The sequence below is a fragment of the Penicillium hordei genome (assembly GCF_028827395.1).
Source record: "Penicillium hordei strain IBT 12815 chromosome Unknown utg000004l_segment0_segment0, whole genome shotgun sequence".
Classification (NCBI taxonomy): Eukaryota; Fungi; Ascomycota; class Eurotiomycetes; order Eurotiales; family Aspergillaceae; genus Penicillium; species Penicillium hordei.
In genome coordinates this window covers 3,778,343-3,799,196 of record NW_026623145.1, presented here as the reverse complement: position 1 = coordinate 3,799,196, position 20,854 = coordinate 3,778,343, and the positions used below count along the sequence as shown (strand labels likewise).

Genomic DNA, 20,854 nt, shown 5'->3' with positions numbered 1-20,854 from the left:
TCAGTTCATATACGGCCTTTAATGTTGACAACTACTGTGCGGCGGCCCTAAGCCGTCAATTGGCGCCTCAGACACCAACACCGTATAGGTAGATAATCGGGCAGCTCGCTCTCCGTAGCAAACATCAACTCTCCCTCCTTTCTTGTTGGCCCTACATTGTCGACGCCACAACAACAACCCCTCAGGTGATACCTGCTAAAATCCTCCGTGGATAACAACAGGCTACATGTCGAGTTAACAAGCGGTCGATCAAGCACGCATTTACATACGAGTAACTTTCTACAGTCTGACTCTTTTTTCCCCCCCACCTAATTCCATAGCTATGTAGGTCCTCTAGATACCCATAGGAAGGCTAAAGACATTCAGGTAGATAGGGCCCCACAGCTCCGTCCGGTGCCTCCTTGTGACGTTAAACCAATACAATGACACAAGGTCTATGGCCACATTTTGTAGTCGCTTTCGTTTATTTTTTTTTTTTGGCTGGACAGCAAGTAATATTATAGCTTTCCCACTACATGTATTTTTCAAGGTTCATTATAAAAGGTAGTACATACATAGTGTTTAGTAAGTACAAAAGGACCTGGTAACTAGCACCTGGCCACGTTGACTGCAATATATGTGGATCTAACCGGGAAGAAGTTTAACATCCCTCCAAAAGAGATCTGGGCTATGGCTCACATGTTGGGTCATAAATTAGATACTCCGTAATCTGCATCTATTATATGCAGCTTGTACTCCGGGGTCTTGCATTGATATTCTTTCTTAGCCATTGTTTAAACGCCGAAAGGGTGAAAGTTACCATACACAGCATGTGTTGTCCACCTTGATGATATTTATTTGGATGTCGATCTTCATCCCAAGTGGGACGATAGCTCAGTTGGGAGAGCGTGCGATTGAAGTTCGCAAGGTCGCTGGTTCGATCCCGGCTCGTCCCATTTCTTTTTGCATTTTCCCACTGCAATCCGCATGTAGGAAAAACCTGGCTAGCCGGATTTTTTTTTGTTTAACTAACGGATTTCTCTCCCCTTAACTAACCGCTAACCCGGTTAATTCACCTCCCATAGAACATTCATATTATATCGAAACCGAGTCAGCTAATTTCGACCAGTTAAAAATACTTCACCGTCCGCCTATTAGACGGTAGTGGTGACCCGGTGTTAGAACCAGTCAATTATTTATCCCTTGAAGAAATATAAGGATTGCTATACCGTAGTAAAGAAGTAGAGCTTTAGAAGATAGAGGAAGTAGATATATATATACCTTGTATTGGGGGTCTAGGATTTAGGAAAAAAAACCCCAAAATCAACGAACATTTTGCTACGTCTCAATTCATTAGAGTTTTGCCTACAACTATTGCATTCCGATCAAATTCATTTAGAATCATAGAGTCTAATGGTGCATCAATCGTCATCCCAAATGGGACGATAGCTCAGTTGGGAGAGCGTGCGATTGAAGTTCGCAAGGTCGCTGGTTCGATCCCGGCTCGTCCCATTAACTTTTTGCATTTTCTTTTTGTAAATCAATCGATCTACCTAGCTAGGTAGGTCTATTTATCCAGATGTGTGTGCGTGTGTGTTGTTGTGTATGTGTATATCTTGGCTTGGCTCAACAGCTTTGGAAACACCTCAAGTTCGGTAAGGCATTCCAAGAAGTCCCTCGGCAAGAGACGTGTGAAAATCGGTTGTTGTATTGTGGACGCGAGTATTGCGCGCCGAGATGGAAGGAAGGCGACGTGTTAACTTTATTGATAGATAGATGCATGTGGATAAAGGCTTGCTGTACATGATGGCCTGCTATAGTTATTGGGTGCGCCACGCGATAGTGAGATATCGGATAGCGTGCTATGCGAGACAACTTTAGCGAAGTAGTTATATCTATCCATATCCAACTCATTTTATTCAATCCAGGTACTTCACCCTATCGGAAGTTTCTTGGACGTTCGGGCAAAATTGAAATTTTCCTGTGGACCATGCTCTAGGGCCTATGTAGAGATAATTACATTCCCCAACTTGGGATCACCCATAGAGTGTGCACAGTGTCAGTCCATATATAGATAGCTCCTACTCATACACTTACTATTCCAGGGAAAAGAGCTCACTTCAAATAGCTTGGTCACTACGGTTTTTGCACCACTGATTTCGAAGCACTCGTCAAATTTTATATTAAGAACTTCAACATCGCCACGACATCGAAAAGAAGGAAATAGGAAGAACGTGGCTTTATTTACCCATATGGATCGTGGTAAAAAGCATGTCGACCACCATATCTTCTTCACGAGCTCCAATCCGACAAGCGACGTCCACCGCTGCTCATTCGAGGTTCATGATTTTGACACACAGAAGCTCGGCCATCAATAGCTTGCGTAGAAAGGGTACAAGTCTGTGTGGGGTGTTGGTTGGCATATTCATTCTCGTATCACAGGTCTCCGACTACTGGTGGGATGGGATGGGACATGGGACTGCCACATTGACTTTTGGCCTCTAATAGTTTCCAGCCTTGGTTGCCGCGGTGAATTTGTAATTGGTAATTTCTTTTTTCTTTTTCATCTAACAAGTAGGTTCACTATTTCGGGATTTGAAGATATATATAATAGACATGTGAAACTTGATTCTAATTGGTATATGATGAAATGGGGAATGACAATCTTTGCCATAGTAGAGATATACATCGTATCAGAACAACCACCCGAACCTCGCAACAGCACAGTGATCATGCGACTCACTGTAGACACAACAAAGAGCGTGTTCCAAACTCCTTCTCCACTGTTCCATCTCGCAATAACATGTCTCTCAACCAACGTTTCGCAGCATCTACATCCCGAGCGCCGAATTTGACTATGACAGAGCCTCGCACGGAAGCCGCAGTCCATGTTTTGACAGATGCACCTGAGTGAAAATCAACCGGTTCATGAAGTTTCCCATTTGCTCGAATACGCGGGAGACGGGAGAATTCCGCGAGAAAGAAGTCACCGAGAGCACGAAACATTGGACCCCGAATGATGAGAGTACCAAAAACCCCGAGACTGTCCATCTCATTTTTATAGCTTCGTCTCGTAGACGATGTTTCATCCAGAACCAGGCTATCTCGGGTCAAAAGCTTCTTCTTGGTTCCTTTTTCCGGATCAGGAAGTGACCAAATCTCATTTCGACCCTTCCATCCAAAAAAATCCCAGGCCTCGCCTATCGCAGTTCGTCCTTCGGAAACCCAGTCTAGGGCTAGTATACTGGACAAAGAACGGTGGACATGGAAGATTTGACATTGCTCATACAAACTGTCTTTGAATGGCTGTACTGGGTCCGGTAACAGCAGGAGCGCTGCTCCTTCCTCCACTGTGACAGTGAGGTTTTGGTGCGAACATATTGACATGGATGGTGCCTTGTACACCTTCGTGCTTCCTTGCGTAAGAAGGGCTAGTCGTGACTTCGGCCGAACTCTGATGTCCAAGTCTACACCGTCGCCGGCGACCAGCCCACCACCATAACTCATCATAAAGACGAGGACAGCACGGTCGGTTGGTCTGGATGGCGGCGACACGAGTTTCAGAGGATATGTACATGAAAGCGTGGAAATAGAAGAAGAGCCACAAAAGGCGTGAACTTCAAGTTGGCCGGTACCTGACTGGGGTTTTTGGGGCACCGCCATGGTGACTGTTCGCACTGATGAACCCTCACAACTTCGAGGGAGACAGCCACGTTGAATTTTTCATTTTACTAGTAGTAACGAATACTGGACTGCTGGGAATTGATTGAGCGTTCGCGAGTTGAATTTGGCGATATTGACAGTGGAACCATAAATTGAGTCCCCTCGGCGAAGAGAACCTGACACACACATGGATTTCCACTTAGGTACCATCGGATAATCTATAGTCGGTGGAGTTTAGCTTTTGGTTAAATTTTCGCATGGCAGATTGAACATGAGATTTTGTTAACGTCTGCCGCTTGCGGACAACGATGGCCGATAGGTCGTACCTTGAAGTCCTCCCCCACAGCTTTTGTTGGCCGAGCGGTTAAGCCGGCGATGACCAACATGACTGTTGGTACCTACATATTACCCACTCTTAAAAGGCCAAAGCGCCTATTTTATATGCAGGGCCGATCGAGTTCATGCGTGAATTCGTGACTAAATCCTTTTCCGCTCCATTTGCCGAATTTTTGAAAAAGATCTGCATCCCAACTTTCTACAGCCGGGCATTGAAGTGTATGTTGTACCTGTTAATATCAGCTTGTATCGCTTTTACGAGGAAAAGTTGACTTCAAATTGTGAATCGCGATGCAGTTAATAGCCCGTGAGGTACGGCGAATGAATACTTGATCTTCTATTCCGATAACTAACGAACAACCTAGTTGGATAAATTGGTCATTGCCCAGACCGGGCTTTTGGCCCAACGACGACTGGCGAGAGGAGTGAAATTAAACTATCCCGAAGCTACGGTACCTGCTACCTTCATCCCTTGGAACCCTGCAAGGTTCCAACGTTAGTGATATTAAGGACTGCATACTAACAATAGACCAGGCGTTGATCACAAATGTACTGCAAGAAGTATGTATCAGCCTCGGACCGAGCACAACACCTAGCTCTAACCATCCTTAGATGATGCGAGATGGCAAGCACGCCGCATCAGAGCTCATGTCTATCGGGAAACATATCCTTGGCCGCCGACATGTCCTTCCGCCCGTGATAACAATTCTCACAGTACTGCAGATTGAAGGAACCTTTACGACAGGAACGCATCTAGTTACTGTCGATCAACCCATCAGCAGCGAGAATGGCGATATCGAGCTGGCGATGTATGGGAGTTTCCTGCCCATTCCACCAGAGAGCTTATTCCCCTCATATCCAGAATCCGAGTATGAGCCTTTGAAGATGCCTGGAGCAATCTCACCTGGTGAAGGAATGATCGAGCTCAATCCCGGCAGAAAGCGAACCCAATTGAAGGTTACGAACAAGGGTGATCGGCCAATTCAGGTATACATCCTTTATTCTACATACGCCTCGACGAGATGTATTGATAAGATTTTGAATCCAGGTCGGCTCTCACTTTCACTTCATTGAATCAAACCCGGAGCTGGATTTCGACCGAATTAAAGCCTATGGCTATCACCTTGACATCCCAGCCGGGACTTCGACTCGTTTCGAGCCAGGCGATATCAAGACCGTGAATTTGACACAGATCAGTGGTCTCAAAACTATTAAGGGGGGAAGTAGTATTGCGACTGGAACTATTGACCTGTCGCATACCAATGCAGTACTGCAACGTCTCCAGGAGGAAGGCTTCCGACACAGTCCCGAGGAGGTGCCCATTAATATACAAAAGATAGAGCCATACAAGATGGATCGACTTTCGTATGCCTTGATATATGGTCCGACAGTCGGTGACTCGGTCCGTCTCGGCTCAACAGACCTCTGGGTGATGATTGAAAAGGACTACACAGCACACGGAGACGAATGTACATTTGGAGGCGGTAAGACTTTGCGCGACGGAATCGGACAAGCTGCTGGTCGTGCAGATGATGAGTGTGCGGATCTGGTTTTGGTCAATGCATTAGTCATTGACTGGACTGGCATCTTCAAAGCTGATGTTGGAGTGAAAGACGGCGTCATTGTGGGGATCGGAAAGGCGGGTAATCCTGATGTGATGGATAATGTGAACCCGGCTCTGGTGATTGGATCCAACACGGACATCATTGCCGCAGAGGGGAAAATCGTTACTGCTGGTGGTATCGACACCCATGTTCACTTTATCTGTCCACAACAGGTTGAAGAGTCTATCTCGTCGGGTATCACAACCATGTTTGGAGGAGGCACTGGTCCGAGGTAAGAGCACAAGTATTGGTATTACGGTGTCTGGAATCTGATATTCTATCCAGTACGGCCTCTGTTGCCGCCAATTGCACCCCGAGCAAGACCTATATTCGACAGATGATGCAAGCGTTAGACAAGCTGCCAGTTAATTTTGGCGTCATTGGAAAAGGCAGTGATACTGGCAAGCCAGGTCTTCATGATCAGTGTAATGCAGGTGTAGCTGGCCTCAAGCTGCATGAAGATTGGGGATGCACTCCCTCAGCAATTGACTCTTGTCTGAGGTAAGGGAATCTTATTTTCTCGATCACCGCAGATACTGATAGCCAGTACAGTGTCTGCGAAGAACACGACATTCAGTGCCAAATTCACAGCGACTCTTTGAACGAGTCCGGGTTTGTCGAGCGAACGGCAGCTGCATTCAAAGGAAGGACGGTCCACGCATATCATATCGAAGGAGCTGGTGGCGGACATGCGCCTGATATGATTTCTCTCGTACAGCACGCCAACGTCCTTCCTAGCAGTACCAACCCAACCAAGCCATACACCTGCAACACAGTAGACGAGCACCTCGATATGGTGATGTCCTGTCACCATCTATCGAAGAACATTCCCGAAGATATTTCCTTCGCAGACAGCCGAATTCGGGCGGAAACAATTGCTGCAGAAGATGTCCTCCACGATACCGGTGCGATCAGCATGATGTCATCTGACTCTCAGGCAATGGGGCGATGTGGAGAGGTAGTTCTTCGCACTTGGAATCTGGCTCATAAAAACAAGGTAGAGCGTGGCCCGTTGCCTGAGGATGAGGATACTGGAGCGGATAATCACCGAGTCAAGCGGTATGTCAGCAAATATACCATCAACCCTGCCCTGGCACAGGGAATCAGTCACGTTGTGGGCAGTGTTGAGGTTGGCAAATTAGCCGATCTGGTGATCTGGGAACCTGCAAGCTTTGGCACCAAGCCATTCCAAGTTCTTAAGAAGGGATTTATTGCTTCAGCTCAAATGGTATGTCCTATATCTTACGTCGATGTAAGTGATATACTAACAATTGCCATAGGGTGATCCAAACGCATCGTAAGAACCACTCTGCAATCTATAATCTTCTCCGCTGCTCTTATGGATACTTATTGTCACAGGATCTCTACTGTTCAGCCGATAATTGCACGACCGATGTTTGCGGTAAGATTAGTCCAGTCATCGCGTTATCCGTGAAATCTTCCGAGCTGACCACAATATAGCCTCTTCTACCCTCAAGTAGTGTGATGTTTGTTTCCAAGGCCGGCATGGAGAACGGTTCCGTTAAATCCTACGGCCTGAAAAAGCAGATTGAAATTGTGAAGAATACTCGCACGGTCACCAAGCTTGACATGAAATTCAACAATGCCACGCCGAAGATGGAGGTTGATCCCGAAGCCTTTGTGAGTCAGAGCTCCGTGTTTGAAACCTTAGAATTAGACACTAATCGTTTCCAGACCGTTATGGCCGACGGACTGCACTGTAACGCAGATGCGGCTACATCGCTTCCACTTACGCATCAATATTTTATATACTAGCCTGAACTTTGTAAAGGCTATGTGTTGAGTTAGTGAGTTAGTTCTTACGTACCAGGACTGCAGTTCCATGTAATTCTGGCGTTAATATGGCTGGGTGGAAGGGGAGCCCTATTTCCCATGTCATTTCATTGTATGTGCTGGAGTTGCCTTTAGTGCTCAAAAATACTTGCATCACAATACTTTCAAAGGAAGGATGGAATGAATTAAAAGAGTCTCTCTGTAGGAAAACCGGACAATAGTTAAACTTGAATTCCCCAAGATAAGTACAGAAAAACCAGAAAGCCAAACATAAACAATGAAACAGCAGTAAAATTGACTACATAATCAAAAGCGAACCAAAAAAAACCTCAGCGGGTATAGAAAGCATTTTCATTGATCTCATTGCCTCACAGGACAGGGATCTCACGACCATCCCTCCATAGGCAGCGGCACACCCTCCCATTCATTGCCCTGCGTCACAGGAGCACCGACCTCCTCCTCACAGGTCCCACCGAGCATCTCCTCAGCAGCACCCCAGCCCATAGACTCAAGTTCTCTCACAAAGAAATCACGCTCTTCTTCCATCATAGACGCACCCTCATCACCACCCATGACATCCTTGTACTGGCGCAGATGCCACCAGTGCGTGAGACCACGAAGCGCCTGCTCCAACGGCAAAGCCTCTTCAACCTCAGCATCGACGTCAGAGCCAGCGAGCCAGTCGTCGCGTAGCTCGGGACGACAGTACAGGTAGATAGCGGTGATGACGCGCATGTTACTCTGGCGCCATTTGCGGCCGCAGTAGGGGACTTGGGATTTGAAGAGTTTGAGGGTGTAGAAACGGAGGTGTGGGTCTGGGATTTTGAGTCCCTTGCGGAGGATGTTGCTTGACTTGTACTGCACTAGTAGCAGGCAGCGGTGGGCTTTATTGCGCGTGATCTTTTGCATCACGTGTAGGTAGTTGATGGCGGAGAAGAAGTTGCGGAAGGAGAATACTTTGATTGGTTCTTTGGGGAGGGGGGCGGTTGGGTAGCCTAGTTCGTCGACTTCGGGGCGTGTTGGACCGTCGAGGATATCTGTTAGGGATTCCTCTTCGGAAAGACCTAGCATACTGCCGTTTGCTGTTGGATCCGTGCGGTGGCGGGCGATTGGGGGTGGCATGGCTTCGTCTTCGCTTTCGGTATCGCCGCAGGAGCTTCCTTCGGTCTCCAGGGGGAAGTCCGTGTTGCTTTGACAGAAGTGGAAGAAGCTGAGTTTTGTGTTAGTGGGTGAGATAACTTAGCAAACGAGGTTGGGTAACATACGATAAATCCTCGCGGTCATTCTTATGTGCCACTGTTTGGTCCACGTCTTGGTGTGCGAACATTTTGAGAATCAAGGGGATATAATTCGAGTCAAGTAACAGCTGTGTCATGTACTCAAATTTCAAAATATCTTGGTTAGTTAGCAAAACGTCATTCAGGAAAAGAAACCGAAGTGTATACTCACGAGATCGCTTAAACCACTTCAGGAGAAGCAATAGAGTTCCAGACACGGCTTTACCGGTGATCTCGCGGAGTCGAAGGTTGTCTAGCTCATCGATAGATGCATCGGAAAGGAGATTGTGAGAGGAGCCATTCATGGAATGACTGTTACTAAAATTTGTGTTAGAACGCATTCGTTATTGTTTCAAGTGTCTGAGCTCACCTCATGCCCTGCGTAGTCTGGCTAGCAGCCTGGCTGACCACTGCGCTGACATTTGTCAGGATGATTTTCAAAAATACAATGGTGATGGACTGAAGGTGAGATAGAGTATTGGTCTGGTAAACAGTAAGAAAATGTCGAAATTTGGCATCGAAAGCGTGCACTCACATAAAACGAGTCAACCGCATCCAGACGGCGCTGGATATCAGGATCATCTGTCTCCTTCTCTACTGGTTTGGGTTTAGGTTCGGCCTTCTCCTCGTCGCCCGACAAATCTAGATGTTCAAAATCATCTGGTAGATCATCCGAGATGTTATCGGGGAAGTGAGCAGCGTCCTCGGAGTTCCAGCCACGGTCATACTGCATAAAGTGTTCACGCTCCTGCCAAAGCTGTCGCATTGCACGGGTCATTTTCACATGGGTCGAAAAGAGCTTTCCGGCTTCAATAATTGACGCAGGGACATCACTACCTTCCCATCTCTTTCCAACCAAGGTATCCTGGCGTTCCGTTGTGCCCTTCCCGCCAATGCGGTTGCTGGAATCATCTAAGGGAGGGTACATGAAGGGGAAATTTTGGTTGGTCTGATAGTTCTGTTTCTTCCCAGCTTTCCCACCTGGGCCGGCGGGGGATGGCGGCGGGGATGGGGCTGGGGTTGCGATATGAACGGCCTGTTGGAGGATAGAGCCATTTCCACCGGAAATCGAGGGGGCAACACCACAAAAGATGCCGCTGGACGAGTTCATCCTAGCTGCATTGTGTGGAAGAGGGGGTAAAATGGAATTGTTCTCTAATTCCAGCGGAACGACAAGTGGCGGAGGGTTGTAAGCTGGGTATTTGGAAGTAATTTCCTGGCGGAAGAGATGGTAATCCAGAGGGGAGGCGTGTAGAAATGGTGTCCTGCGTTTGGATTCTTCCTTCTCAGAGGACACAGCTGGCTCTAGTACCTCCTTTGCGCGCTTTAAATCATCAGTCCCGCCAAAAACGAGAAGCACGGACTTCCATAACAACAGAAGGATTCTGGTCAGCGGGATATTGGCAGATTCGTCCCAGCGCAGCCGAGCAATGATTTCAACAATGGAGACCAATAGACTAGGGTTTGAGCTGCTCAGCGCATCGCGGATTGAGCTGCATTGAGGGTCGCGCGCCTGTTGCCTGCGACCCACTTCCACAGCGAAGTATAAACTTGTAAGTACCAAGTTGGCCTCGCGCTCCGGTGCCGCAATATCACCAGGGTTGATTCGCTCGTAATCAATATCACTGGAGTCTGATCCGAGTGCCGAACGAGTCTTATCAAAAAGGCTGCACATGTACTGTACCAAGGCGGTAACGCCCGAGCATTCTTGAACAAGGGCAACATTCTCCTCGATGCACTGAATCTGCATTGACTTGAGCAATGGCGTTTCGGCAGCTGACTCAGAATTCCCATCTGAAGGATAGTCGGGCGCCACTCTCCCACCGCTGAGACCCCATACACCAGTGACGACATAGCAAATGGTTTCAAGGGCTTCCAATCGCGCGGGGGCTTCAGAAAGTTGCAGACCCTCAAGCACCAGAGCAATAAACGAACGGCGCAAATCCTTGGATGCGTCAAGCCAAGAAATCCCGGGCGTCTCTCGCTGGCGTCGCTGGCAAAAGGTGGGCCATTTCTTGTTAAAAGTCGCTTTCGTGCCCATCAACATGACACGATCAAAGGCGTTATACTGGAACCACTCATCGAGCTCATCGGGAAAAGATTGGGCATCGGCATATTCAAAAGCATAGGCTGGTTGCTCGATCTTGGGCATTTCACCCACAAGCTTCCGCAACTCCGATAGGCTTAGAGAGCTCGCACCCCGGTCCGTAGTCTCCTGGACGGGAGCTGGAGGAGGCGGCTGCATTGGAGGAGGTGGAGCGGAGCCTTCACGACGAAGCTCCGGTCGTTTCATAGATTTTTCGGGCGCAGAGGGCGCAGTCTCAGGAGCGGGTGCGGCCTGTTCCTGGCGGAGCCCCTCAGCCACCTCCTCCATGAGTTGGTCGTCTGAAACTGGCGAGATATCGGTCCCTGTTTGGTCGACCTCATCCGCCTTAACAATATGATGCTCCTGCATAGTGGCTTCGGGTGGGTCTGAAGGCACGTCCATCACTGGGGACTTGTTGACTTGTTGAGTTGTGTTCCTGGCAAAAAGTTCGGTGGATCACCAGGGTACCAACGCTCCATACATCAGGCAAGAAAGCGAAAAGAAAGGAGCGCAAAAATCAAGCGAAATTCATGCAAATGGACCACTACACATTTTGTAAAGTCTTTGAAGTGCACGAGGGGTGGTCGGTCGCTGCGGTGTTGATGCGGGAGCAGTTAACACGTGACCCGACTACAAAGCCGTTGTGTTGTTTATTTTGAGATTTACAATGAATTCAGTAGAAATACATAGAATGAAATTGATTTCAAATAGTTAAATCAACAGGCAGGTGTTCGCTCGCTACTATGGTAGGTATACGCTAAAAAGGGACATCCCTTACTCCGACTTCTTCTCACTAAGGCCGCGACGCTTCAATCTCTGAGCCTCCCAACGTTGCCAGCCAGCCTCAGCCAGGTCTTCACTTAGGACGAGATCCCGGATTCTGATCAACCGGGACACAGTAGTCTCCATGGCCCATTCAATCAAACCAGAGCTTCGAAGCAGGCTGGTGATCATGAACCAGCCACAAGCGCATACGAATCCAGCGGCACAGCCGGCAAGGACTTGTTTCGGGGTGTGGTAGTTGAGGTAGACTCGACTGGCAGCGACACCAGCAGCTCCAATACAAAGGGCCAGCATGACTAGGACTCGTAAGAGGACGGCGACATTAGGGTAGGAGCTGGCGGAAGCTTGGCTGTGACGGAAGAGAAGGAAAAAGGTGAGGTAGACGGAGAAGAAGGTCATGAATTGGGCGTGTGAAGATGGCATTCCATATCCCTTGCCGAACATTTCTGTAAATCACACGTGTCAGTTTGGGAAGGTACGCACGAGACCGTCAATGTCGACCACTTACCTTTCGGTCGCTCTTCCTTGATCAAACGTTTGAGGACAAAGTTCAAGGCTTCACAGCCCATTTGTCCTGCAAACATCAGGATGACTTCCACCTCTCTTGTTGACCAAATCAAGGTTGCATAGGAAACACATAGTGCCTGTGGGATCAGGGCTAGCCATGCTGAGGCAAAGGACAGTCGGTCCTCGGGGTTCTGGAAACATAGTCAGTGACAAGTCATATAATGGTTATAATGATGTGAACTGACATAGTGAACATGAGTCAGAGACAACGACGCCAGCGGAGTGTCTCCCATGATGTTAAAAAAGGAGTGAATAAGGGAAAGTTCAAAAGTTCCAGAGTCCCCTAAACTTGGAGATTCCCTTTTCAGGGATTATCAGGGTCAATGCCAAGACAAATGCCAAGACCGTCCTTATCAAGGCGATAAGGAGATTGGGCAGCGGGGACCTTCGACTTTCAAATTGTTTTTTTTTCTTCCATCTTTTTAGGCATCCGAGGAGGATTTGCCATTTCTTTTTTTCGGTTTTGAATAGTTTGGTGTCTTCTTTTTGATTTCTTCCTATCGTCTGTCTTGTGTCTCACTACTTCAACTTTCAAACAATGACGCCGTTGTTCTCTCTCCAAACCCCAGACTCTCTATTGCATCATCTTTTGGACCCCTCCCGACTTTCTGCCGAACATTGGCCCATAGAAGGAATACTCGGAACATCTTTATCTTTGGTTGGTTTGGATTTTTCCTTACGGTCTCAGTCGCAACGCTGATTCGAAGTCATCTTCCTGCAGGATATAACCCCCCCTTTTGTGCCCGATCGTCCTTAGTGACCGTTCACTTGGGATCGGTCATCATTATTACCTTGGTCAAGGTTTTTTTCTTCTTCTTTTTTTACGACAGTCATGAGCTATTGTTGCTAGAATTTCTTGCAGGAGACACCATTGTCTCCAAATTGCGATCCACTGGCATCACACCAGAGGCAAATATACAACCCGCCCCCACCTGAGAAATCTTCACAAGTGATCATACTCGGTTTCATCTCGCCATGACCGAACTCGACTTCCCAGAGGATGACCGCTCGGTCGAACTTTCCTCGATTGCTGCGATCTTTCCAGAAATACAAATCGATCCTTCCTCTCCGTTCAAAGCCGTTCTTGATCTTCCAGTCGCACCTTCCGCCCCAACCTCAATATGTTTTCAGCAACCGATCGATGCCGCAGCTGCTATCATCACACCTCCAACTTCATTAGATGAGTCTAAGGGAGAATTAGACCAGCCGCCCATTAAAGACGTTCATGCCCTCTCGCACTTGCCCCCGCTTAATCTTGAGATTGAATTGCCAGAGGGTTACCCAGCCGAAAAGCCGCCTATCGTTCATCTGAAAACAATCCCCTCATGGCTACCTCCCTCGGTCATCGATCAATTGTCCAGCGATTGCCACCGACTCTGGGAAGAGTGTGGAAAGGATCTGGTCGTCTTCACCTACATCGACCACCTCCAGCAGCTTGCAGAAACAACTTTCAATATTCAGGATCCGTCTGGGGAAGTATCCTTGTCGCGGGACTTGAAGATCGGACTACTGGACTACAACAAAAAAGCCGAGCGGGAAAAGTTTGAGCAGGGAACTTTCGAATGTGGGGTATGCCTTGAACCGAAGAAGGGAACCGTTTGCTATCGATTACTTCGTTGCTCCCACGTATTCTGCATTCAATGCTTGCAGGATTTCTACAACTCCTGCATCACCGAAGGTGATGTTGACAGTGTGAAATGCATGGCGCCGGATTGCGAGTACAACAAGAGATCTGCAGCTGTACCAGGCGATGGTCAGACCCCACCACGCAAAAAGCGCGATCGTACCCTGGGACCAAGCGAACTACTTCAAATCCCTCTAGCCGCTGAAACGGTTCAGCGATATGCATTCCTCAAGAGGAAGAAAAAAATTGAAGCCGACAAGACCACAGTCTACTGTCCACGGCAATGGTGCCAGGGAGCTGCACGATCCAAGCGGCACCCCAAGCCAGAAGATCCCATGTCGGATGACTTGGATAGTTCGGACGAAGAAGATGGATTCGAGCCCCGCAGCGAAGTAACAGGCGGAGAGCTTCCTCCCTTGGCGGAGCGTGTGTCTATCTGCGAAGATTGTAACTACGCCTTTTGCTGCGTCTGCAAGAAGGGCTGGCATGGCGAGTTGGTACGCTGCTTCCCACGCCGCGACGGCGAGCCCACAGAGGAAGAAAAGGCAACCGAAGAGTACCTGCGTCTGTACACTACCCCTTGCCCGACTTGCAACGTGCCCTGCCAAAAGCAAATGGGATGCAATCACATGCGTTGCTTCCAGTGTGACACACACTTTTGCTATCTTTGCTCGGCCTGGCTGTGTGCAGACAACCCATACAGACATTTCAATGACGAGAAAGGCCAATGCTTCAATCGTCTTTGGGATTTGGAAGGTGGTGATGGCATCAACCCCGACGGAGCCGAAGCACTCCACCGCATCCCAGATGCACTCCTAGACTTTGATGACGACCCAGCAGTGGTAGCCATCCACGAAGAACCCGATGAAAGCGATGACGACCGCCCCGCATTTGAATTTGATAACGATGAAAACGATCTCCACCGACACCCCCCTCCTCCCGCTCCCGTTCCACCCCAAGTCAACCGTGGTGGTGGCAGACCTGGTCAACGTGATCATGCAGCTGCCCGCGCTGCAGCAGCTGAGCGTCAAGCCCAAGCTCGCGCCATGGCTGAGGTACGAAACCGAAATGTACGACGACAGGCCAGACGCCCTATCCAATGGGCAGAAGTTCCCCCCCAACGTCTCCCTCCACAGGCAGGCGATCCTAGACGCCCTGTCCGGTGGGCGGAGGTTCCTGCAGAACCATTGGCAGACGAAGAGGGCCCAATCCGATGGGAGGCTATCGCAATCCGACCAGGTCGAGCACAGGCACATCCTGGCCTGCAGCGATTTTTGGATTTGGTACAAAACGACCGTGAAGATGAATGGGACAGTGATGAGATGGATGATGACTTCTAGATCGAGATTCTATGTGCACGGCTCAACATTCGACCGCATGAGAGTTATCATATTTTCTTCCCATCCAAAAAGCGTCTTAACGACATTGATGCATACAACGAATTCATGTTATTTTCTTTCCCTTTCTTCCTTTCCCGATTTGTGTTTTCATCAATTCCCCCTTTGTCTTCTGTCGCATTGCGTTTCGCTTCGTTGCTTTTTTGGTTATTTTCTTTCTTTCGTTTTTATTTGCTTCTGATTTTCATATACTAGGTCTTTCTTCTCTAGCCAAGCGCAGGCAGTGTTTATACATACTTTCCTACACATATAGCGTGTGTCGCTAGCGCCTTGCTTATTTGATATTCTGCTTTTCTATTTGATGCTTTCATAATTTCAGCATGGTTGATCGTTTGACTGTCTTTGTTCTTTGACAGTAAAACAGGGGCCATATGGTTTACTATCCTTATGGTCACTTAACCGGACCAGATGTATACAACAGCTTTGCATCGCCTGGGTATAGAATACTATTTTGGTTATGGCCACCGTCTTTCCAGATTCAGGAAAAGTACCTGTACTACTTACGTAGTTCGAGGAACCATTGCCTCTCTCGTTGGAGCTAAGGCTATTCCTACCATATCCGTAAGATATTTTTTTCTCAATGAATTACTCGGTTCATCTCTATCTCAGCAGTGACTCTATCCACACACGGTCTTCATATAAAGCGCCAGTTTCTTATTGTGATACCCAACCCATGCTCTAATCCCAGCTTTAAGATAGGCTAAGTCAAAGACTATAATATCTTTCAAGCAGACCCTATAAGATTATCAAGAAAGTTAATAACCCCTACCAACTTTATCCACATCTGACTCAGCTGGACTAAAAACCTTGGAAGGGCTTGACTACATTGGGATCCCGCCATTTGGGCTTTTGTTGTAGTCGAGTCATAGTGCTATTCTAAAGCATGAGAACGCTTTGTCAAGAGTGCCCGACCTTGGAATATCTAAGCTCGGGTGTATAGAGCACACCTCGACTATTGTTTAATAATACCCAGTAAGCTATGGACTACTCATTAGAAGTATAAGAAGCTGTATAAAATTGACTATCTCGGGGTTACCATCTGCATCCGGGGTTGATTGGGAATCACCGTTGTACAATTGTCCTGCCCATAATAAATATCACCGTATGATTTTGGCCAGGAGAAACTAATCTTGCACGTTGGCTTGACAGAAGCTTCGGCAGTGTTGTCTTCATCGAATTGTTCATAGAGGGTTACACTGAGTGTGTCACCATTTCCTGGATAATTAACCTCTACAGATTGCGCAGTAAGCCTGAATTCAGAAACAAAGACGGGGCACCCACTTACTAACACTTACTAAACGTATCGCAGACAGGTGTATCGCCATTAGCGGTAACCCACCCCTCGTTCACATGCTACACCAATGGGGAGTTTGCATGATGATTGGAAACGATAGCCTGTTTGGTCTTCGCCAGACCCTCGCATACAGGGATATTGAAGAATCCAGGATAACCGATTCTTTTCACATACTGATCGGCATTATCATTCTTCTTAATCTCATCCTTGTAGCCGTTCTTGTTGCCAGCGTTCTCATATCCGGGTTAAGGGATGTAGGGTAAAACTATGAAAAATATAGAAATGAGTAAAAGAAATACGACGGGAATCCAACTATAAGGTTTTCGCTTCCCATCTTCTATTGAGAGCTACAAATGCTTTATACTACTACGGAGTCTGAATAGTGATACTGTCGAAGGCTGCGCTTGATAGCTTGGGGATATCATTTTCCAATACTCCAAGGTTGATATCAAAGTGCGGACCTTGGATAAATATATTTTGAGGGAAAGCTTGTTTCAGGTGAGTAAACATCGCATTTAAGCTTATTTTGCGTGGAACCAATCAGGTTCACCTTGTTAGAGCCTCAAGCCGCCGCTGTACGAATTAGTTAATCACGTTAAACAATGACATTTCTTCATACCATTTCCCGACTATAGTTATTGAGCTTGATGTGTAATATTGACATAGATATTTTGTATTGCTCAATTAATTCATTTGACATGCATTTGTACAATTAGATACTAACACAGGTGGATTTGTTGGTTTGGATGATGCTTCTTACACCCATGATTCAAGAAGCGTAACCGAATTTGGTGATTGTAATTAACCTCTCCAGTCATGCCAGAACTCATAGCTCATGACCGTGAGATCACAGAATAGCAGAATCAACCTGTAATGTCGAGAAGGGTGGTAACCATGCCAGGTCTCATGAGGTTGGTAGATGTCCGAGGCATAGGCATGGGTTTCAGGAATAGTGAGGTTCGGGTCTTCGGAGTCAGGGCTAGGATCCGGGTCAGAGGGACTGGAAAACCCGTATTCGGGCGGGTCTGCGACACAAGGCTCATCTTTATCTGGGTTGAGCAGACGGTGGTTGAATCTCAACCGATCTTTGGGGTTAACATCCCGAGGGATACAAGGGACATCTGGCGGTATCTCAAACCCAGGCATGGGGCTTGCAGAAATACCCATAATAGGTGGTGTTGGACATCCATCGTCCCTGTCCTGGTTGGCGAAAGGGAGAAGCCAGTCTAGGCGAAAGGTGTGGCCAATTTCCTCCTGCCAAGTAAGAGTGATGATGGCAACTCCACCGGCCTGGGAGGCGGCAATAACGATCCCAAGTTCAGGGAGGTACTTGACCAAGTTTAATCGATCACAGGAAGAGAATATGGTATCTCCTACCATCGATTCAAGTGGATCCCGACAGAGCGACCGGAATCCATGGTCCAACGGATAAGGATCTAAAGTTATGTTATCTCCAGAGAAGTGGAGAATAGGGAAAAATCGAGGGTTGCATGCTGAGTAACAGGTTAGCTATCTAATCCAATAAACCGAGAGATATCGCTCACTTACGATGGCGTATAAAACCGTGTGAAACATAGTCGTCAACAGCAGGATCATTGCCCCACTGCTCATTTTCTTCTTCAATCAAATTGGCAATACCACGTCTCACGCGGATGGATTGACGGGGTGGAACCACCTCATAGTCTTGTGATAATTCAGTGCTGGTAACAATGCTGTCACTAGCGCTGGCAGGAGAAGCAGTTTCCGAGGCCTCTGGAGTTGTATGATCACGCTCTGAGCCCAATGATGGAGGTCGAGATTCAATATGAAGACCATCGGGAAGAAAAACATCTTCTGGTAGAAATAGCCTCGTGATTGTTGCACGTTCTTCAAGCGCAACTTTCTTAGAAGCAGCGGCCGATCTCGACTCAAGAAAATCAGCCGAATCTGACACTTCGAAAACCATCCGACCATTCATCCGTTTTAGGTCTGGTTCGCATCCACAGGCATCGAACTTGAATTGGTGCTGCTGAACTCTGCGAGGATGCAAAGGAAAGACAAACCAGCCCCTTTGTTCTTGACCACTCCCAGGACAATCATAACTGGATGTATTGACAGGAGTTAGGTTGTCCCAGACTCTCCATACAAAGACTCGGTTGAGGATATCGGTGCTGACCATCCACAGACCATTGGGGTCCAATTCAAAGTTGGCAAACGACACGCATGGGATGTTGTCAAAATGACCCTTATAGCTGAGCCGCAGGTTGCGTGTCCGATGATGGGGCATGTCCTTTTTCAGCTCCTCCATCGACAGTGCACTGTCTATCGACACCCATGTGCTTTCCAATACATCAGAGCCTCCCACATTTGAGGTCTCAGAGGAACTAGGACTGTTACCGTCATTCTCAGACACAACATCCACCAACGCGAAAGCAAAGACTGTGATAACGCCCGTGTTCGCGCTCACGGCAATCAACCGAGCAAATTTGTGGGTGGCTAGGCCCCAGGCACTTAACTGAACATGTTCAGTGAAGAAAGGCTTTACTTCATGCGTATCAAATGGTCGACTGCCTCCATATTCGGCGCTCCTATTGATTGCTGAGAAAATAGCCTCGACATTGTAGCCAGTAACGTTTCCAGAGTCTGTCGCTAACAGCAAAACCTCATCAACTCCCAGATCATCCACAATGATATGATTGATTGTATGAGGCCTAGAACGGTCGATGTATCCTGGCGAATTGGGTTCTTTCATCACCGGGTGAATGATCATCTCGGGTTGGGAGCCAAGGAGCTGGCGGGGTCCACTGGGAACCCATACGTATATGCTGTCGAGCTGAGCTGTAAAAAGCAAATTTCGACGCTGTGAGAGGGCCGCCTTTCAAAAACAAAGTCAGAACCGAGGAGAAATTATACAGTCGAAACAGCAACTCAGTCAGTAGGTACTCACCAGGTTACACCTCCAAGTAGATACAGTTGGCCTAGAAACATCACTATAGCTCAATGATAATCAGCCACAGTGCATTTAGGCAGTACAAGTATAAACACCCACCTAGGAAACTAGCACGAGTCAGTTCATAGTTCTCACGTGAGGTAACTTAAAAGACAAACATACGCGTTCCTCTTCTGTCTCAACATTCAAGATTTGTACCTGGGGCCGATATCGCGGAAATTCCCTCTCAGTATCCGTAGAGCACGTGTCCTCAGAAAGAGAAGACATTGCTGTAGGCTAAGGGTGCTTGTTTTCAATGGCGGAGCGCAGAGAAGAATACTTCCTTGGGTCTGAGCAGAGAGAGTCGTGAATAGTAAAAGAAGACGCTTGTTCTGTCATTGCCAAGAGTATAAAGTTCAAGCCACAAGAGACAGAAGGATGAGAACTTTGTAAACAGATCATGATCAAGCTGGTCGGAAACACCTCCATGCTGCTGCGGGGAGGTGCAATCATCCGATGATGGAATGACTGACCGCCCGCGCACGGACCACCATGAGCACGTACAGACCTACAGCTTCGAGGGATTTAGCTTTCTCATTACAACATAGATTTCTTCAACACAGTTCTATCGCATGATGGATTTGGTTGCTGGTGTACGCAAAGAAGGCAGCCGGTAAGCTGATTCACTGGTTATCATCATTTTAGATATGTTCAAGTTCGCTAATTTTTGTAATAGCGGCGGCCGCAATGAATTCAAATGGTCCGACGTCCAAAGTTCCGCGCACCGCGAGAACTACCTAGGCCACTCGGTAATGGCCCCAGTCGGCAGATGGCAGCAAAATCGTGATCTCGGCTGGTATGCCAAGGGAGACGAAGACGAGGAAGAGCGAATCCGGAAAGAGCGAGAGGAACTTCAACGTGTCAAGGAGGCAGAAGAGGAAGCAATGGCCGTCGCTCTGGGTCTCCCGGTGCCCCCGAAAGCATCCGAAAACGCCAACATGGTTCCTTTAGGAGGACCAAGCAGTAACGACATAGTGTCAAAAGAAGAAGAGATGCCAGATGTTGGAACAAGGGAAAAAGACCGCCGCTCAAGTCACCGACACCGACGCGAGCGAACCCGAAGTCCACGACGGGAAAGGCGACATGACCGCGGCGATGATACTGCACGTGACAAGGACCGGAGGCACCGCAGACATCATGATGATCGAGAGCGCCATCATCGCACCCATCGTCACAGATCACGATCTCGCGGTCGAGACCACTACAGACGGCGTTCGATGTCCCGTTCTAGGAGTCGACCCAGCCGAAAAGACGAGGAACACCAGAAAAGACGACGGATGGAGCGCAGCTACTCACCGGCTGAGCGCCGGCGACACCCCGAACGCAGACGAGACCGAGATGACCATGATCGCCGCCATTGAGCTACAGACCAGGGATATAAATTGTTACATTAGCTTGGCGTTGGAGGAATCGATTCAAATGTCGGATATAATTGATTGAGTACAACTATCAATATGACCATCTAATCTATGTGACGAACCT

The 20,854-nt window shown here is 47.9% G+C and overlaps 8 protein-coding genes across 8 annotated transcripts; 4 read left to right on the top strand and 4 right to left on the bottom strand.

Moving 5' to 3' along the window:
* Nucleotides 1-826: 826 nt before the first annotated feature.
* On the top strand, nt 827-1,739 carry N7537_008600 (uncharacterized protein; the record flags this gene model as incomplete). The annotated part of the gene is made up of 3 exons (XM_056899655.1): nt 827-914; nt 1,387-1,540; nt 1,640-1,739. 3 exons carry the CDS (start codon nt 827-829, stop codon nt 1,737-1,739), a joined length of 342 nt encoding a protein of 113 aa, XP_056751731.1.
* A 979-nt stretch (nt 1,740-2,718) lies between these two features.
* Nucleotides 2,719-3,642, bottom strand: N7537_008599 (urease accessory protein UreD; the record flags this gene model as incomplete). The annotated part of the gene is made up of 1 exon (XM_056899654.1): nt 2,719-3,642. The coding sequence occupies one exon, from the start codon at nt 3,640-3,642 to the stop codon at nt 2,719-2,721; it is 924 nt and encodes a 307-aa protein (XP_056751730.1).
* A 627-nt stretch (nt 3,643-4,269) lies between these two features.
* N7537_008598 (uncharacterized protein) lies at nt 4,270-7,358 on the top strand (the record flags this gene model as incomplete). The annotated part of the gene is made up of 11 exons (XM_056899653.1): nt 4,270-4,290; nt 4,344-4,430; nt 4,513-4,539; nt 4,591-4,965; nt 5,027-5,814; nt 5,868-6,083; nt 6,135-6,810; nt 6,863-6,879; nt 6,942-6,984; nt 7,044-7,223; nt 7,278-7,358. The coding sequence occupies 11 exons, from the start codon at nt 4,270-4,272 to the stop codon at nt 7,356-7,358; spliced, it is 2,511 nt and encodes an 836-aa protein (XP_056751729.1).
* Nucleotides 7,359-7,760: 402 nt separating this feature from the next.
* N7537_008597 (FAR11/STRIP family protein) lies at nt 7,761-11,141 on the bottom strand (the record flags this gene model as incomplete). The annotated part of the gene is made up of 5 exons (XM_056899652.1): nt 7,761-8,586; nt 8,642-8,771; nt 8,826-8,971; nt 9,024-9,136; nt 9,189-11,141. The coding sequence occupies 5 exons, from the start codon at nt 11,139-11,141 to the stop codon at nt 7,761-7,763; spliced, it is 3,168 nt and encodes a 1,055-aa protein (XP_056751728.1).
* A 372-nt stretch (nt 11,142-11,513) lies between these two features.
* N7537_008596 (phosphatase PAP2 family protein) lies at nt 11,514-12,322 on the bottom strand (the record flags this gene model as incomplete). Its single annotated transcript, XM_056899651.1, has 3 exons — nt 11,514-11,968; nt 12,031-12,220; nt 12,275-12,322. 3 exons carry the CDS (start codon nt 12,320-12,322, stop codon nt 11,514-11,516), a joined length of 693 nt encoding a protein of 230 aa, XP_056751727.1.
* Nucleotides 12,323-13,064: 742 nt separating this feature from the next.
* On the top strand, nt 13,065-15,053 carry N7537_008595 (RBR-type E3 ubiquitin transferase; the record flags this gene model as incomplete). Its single annotated transcript, XM_056899650.1, has 1 exon — nt 13,065-15,053. One exon carries the CDS (start codon nt 13,065-13,067, stop codon nt 15,051-15,053), a length of 1,989 nt encoding a protein of 662 aa, XP_056751726.1.
* A 2,152-nt stretch (nt 15,054-17,205) lies between these two features.
* Nucleotides 17,206-19,600, bottom strand: N7537_008594 (uncharacterized protein; the record flags this gene model as incomplete). The annotated part of the gene is made up of 5 exons (XM_056899649.1): nt 17,206-17,897; nt 17,953-19,258; nt 19,331-19,373; nt 19,433-19,440; nt 19,496-19,600. The coding sequence occupies 5 exons, from the start codon at nt 19,598-19,600 to the stop codon at nt 17,206-17,208; spliced, it is 2,154 nt and encodes a 717-aa protein (XP_056751725.1).
* A 347-nt stretch (nt 19,601-19,947) lies between these two features.
* N7537_008593 (MMtag domain-containing protein) lies at nt 19,948-20,812 on the top strand (the record flags this gene model as incomplete). Its single annotated transcript, XM_056899648.1, has 3 exons — nt 19,948-19,985; nt 20,049-20,313; nt 20,348-20,812. The coding sequence occupies 3 exons, from the start codon at nt 19,948-19,950 to the stop codon at nt 20,810-20,812; spliced, it is 768 nt and encodes a 255-aa protein (XP_056751724.1).
* Between the last annotated feature and the right edge of the window lie 42 nt (nt 20,813-20,854).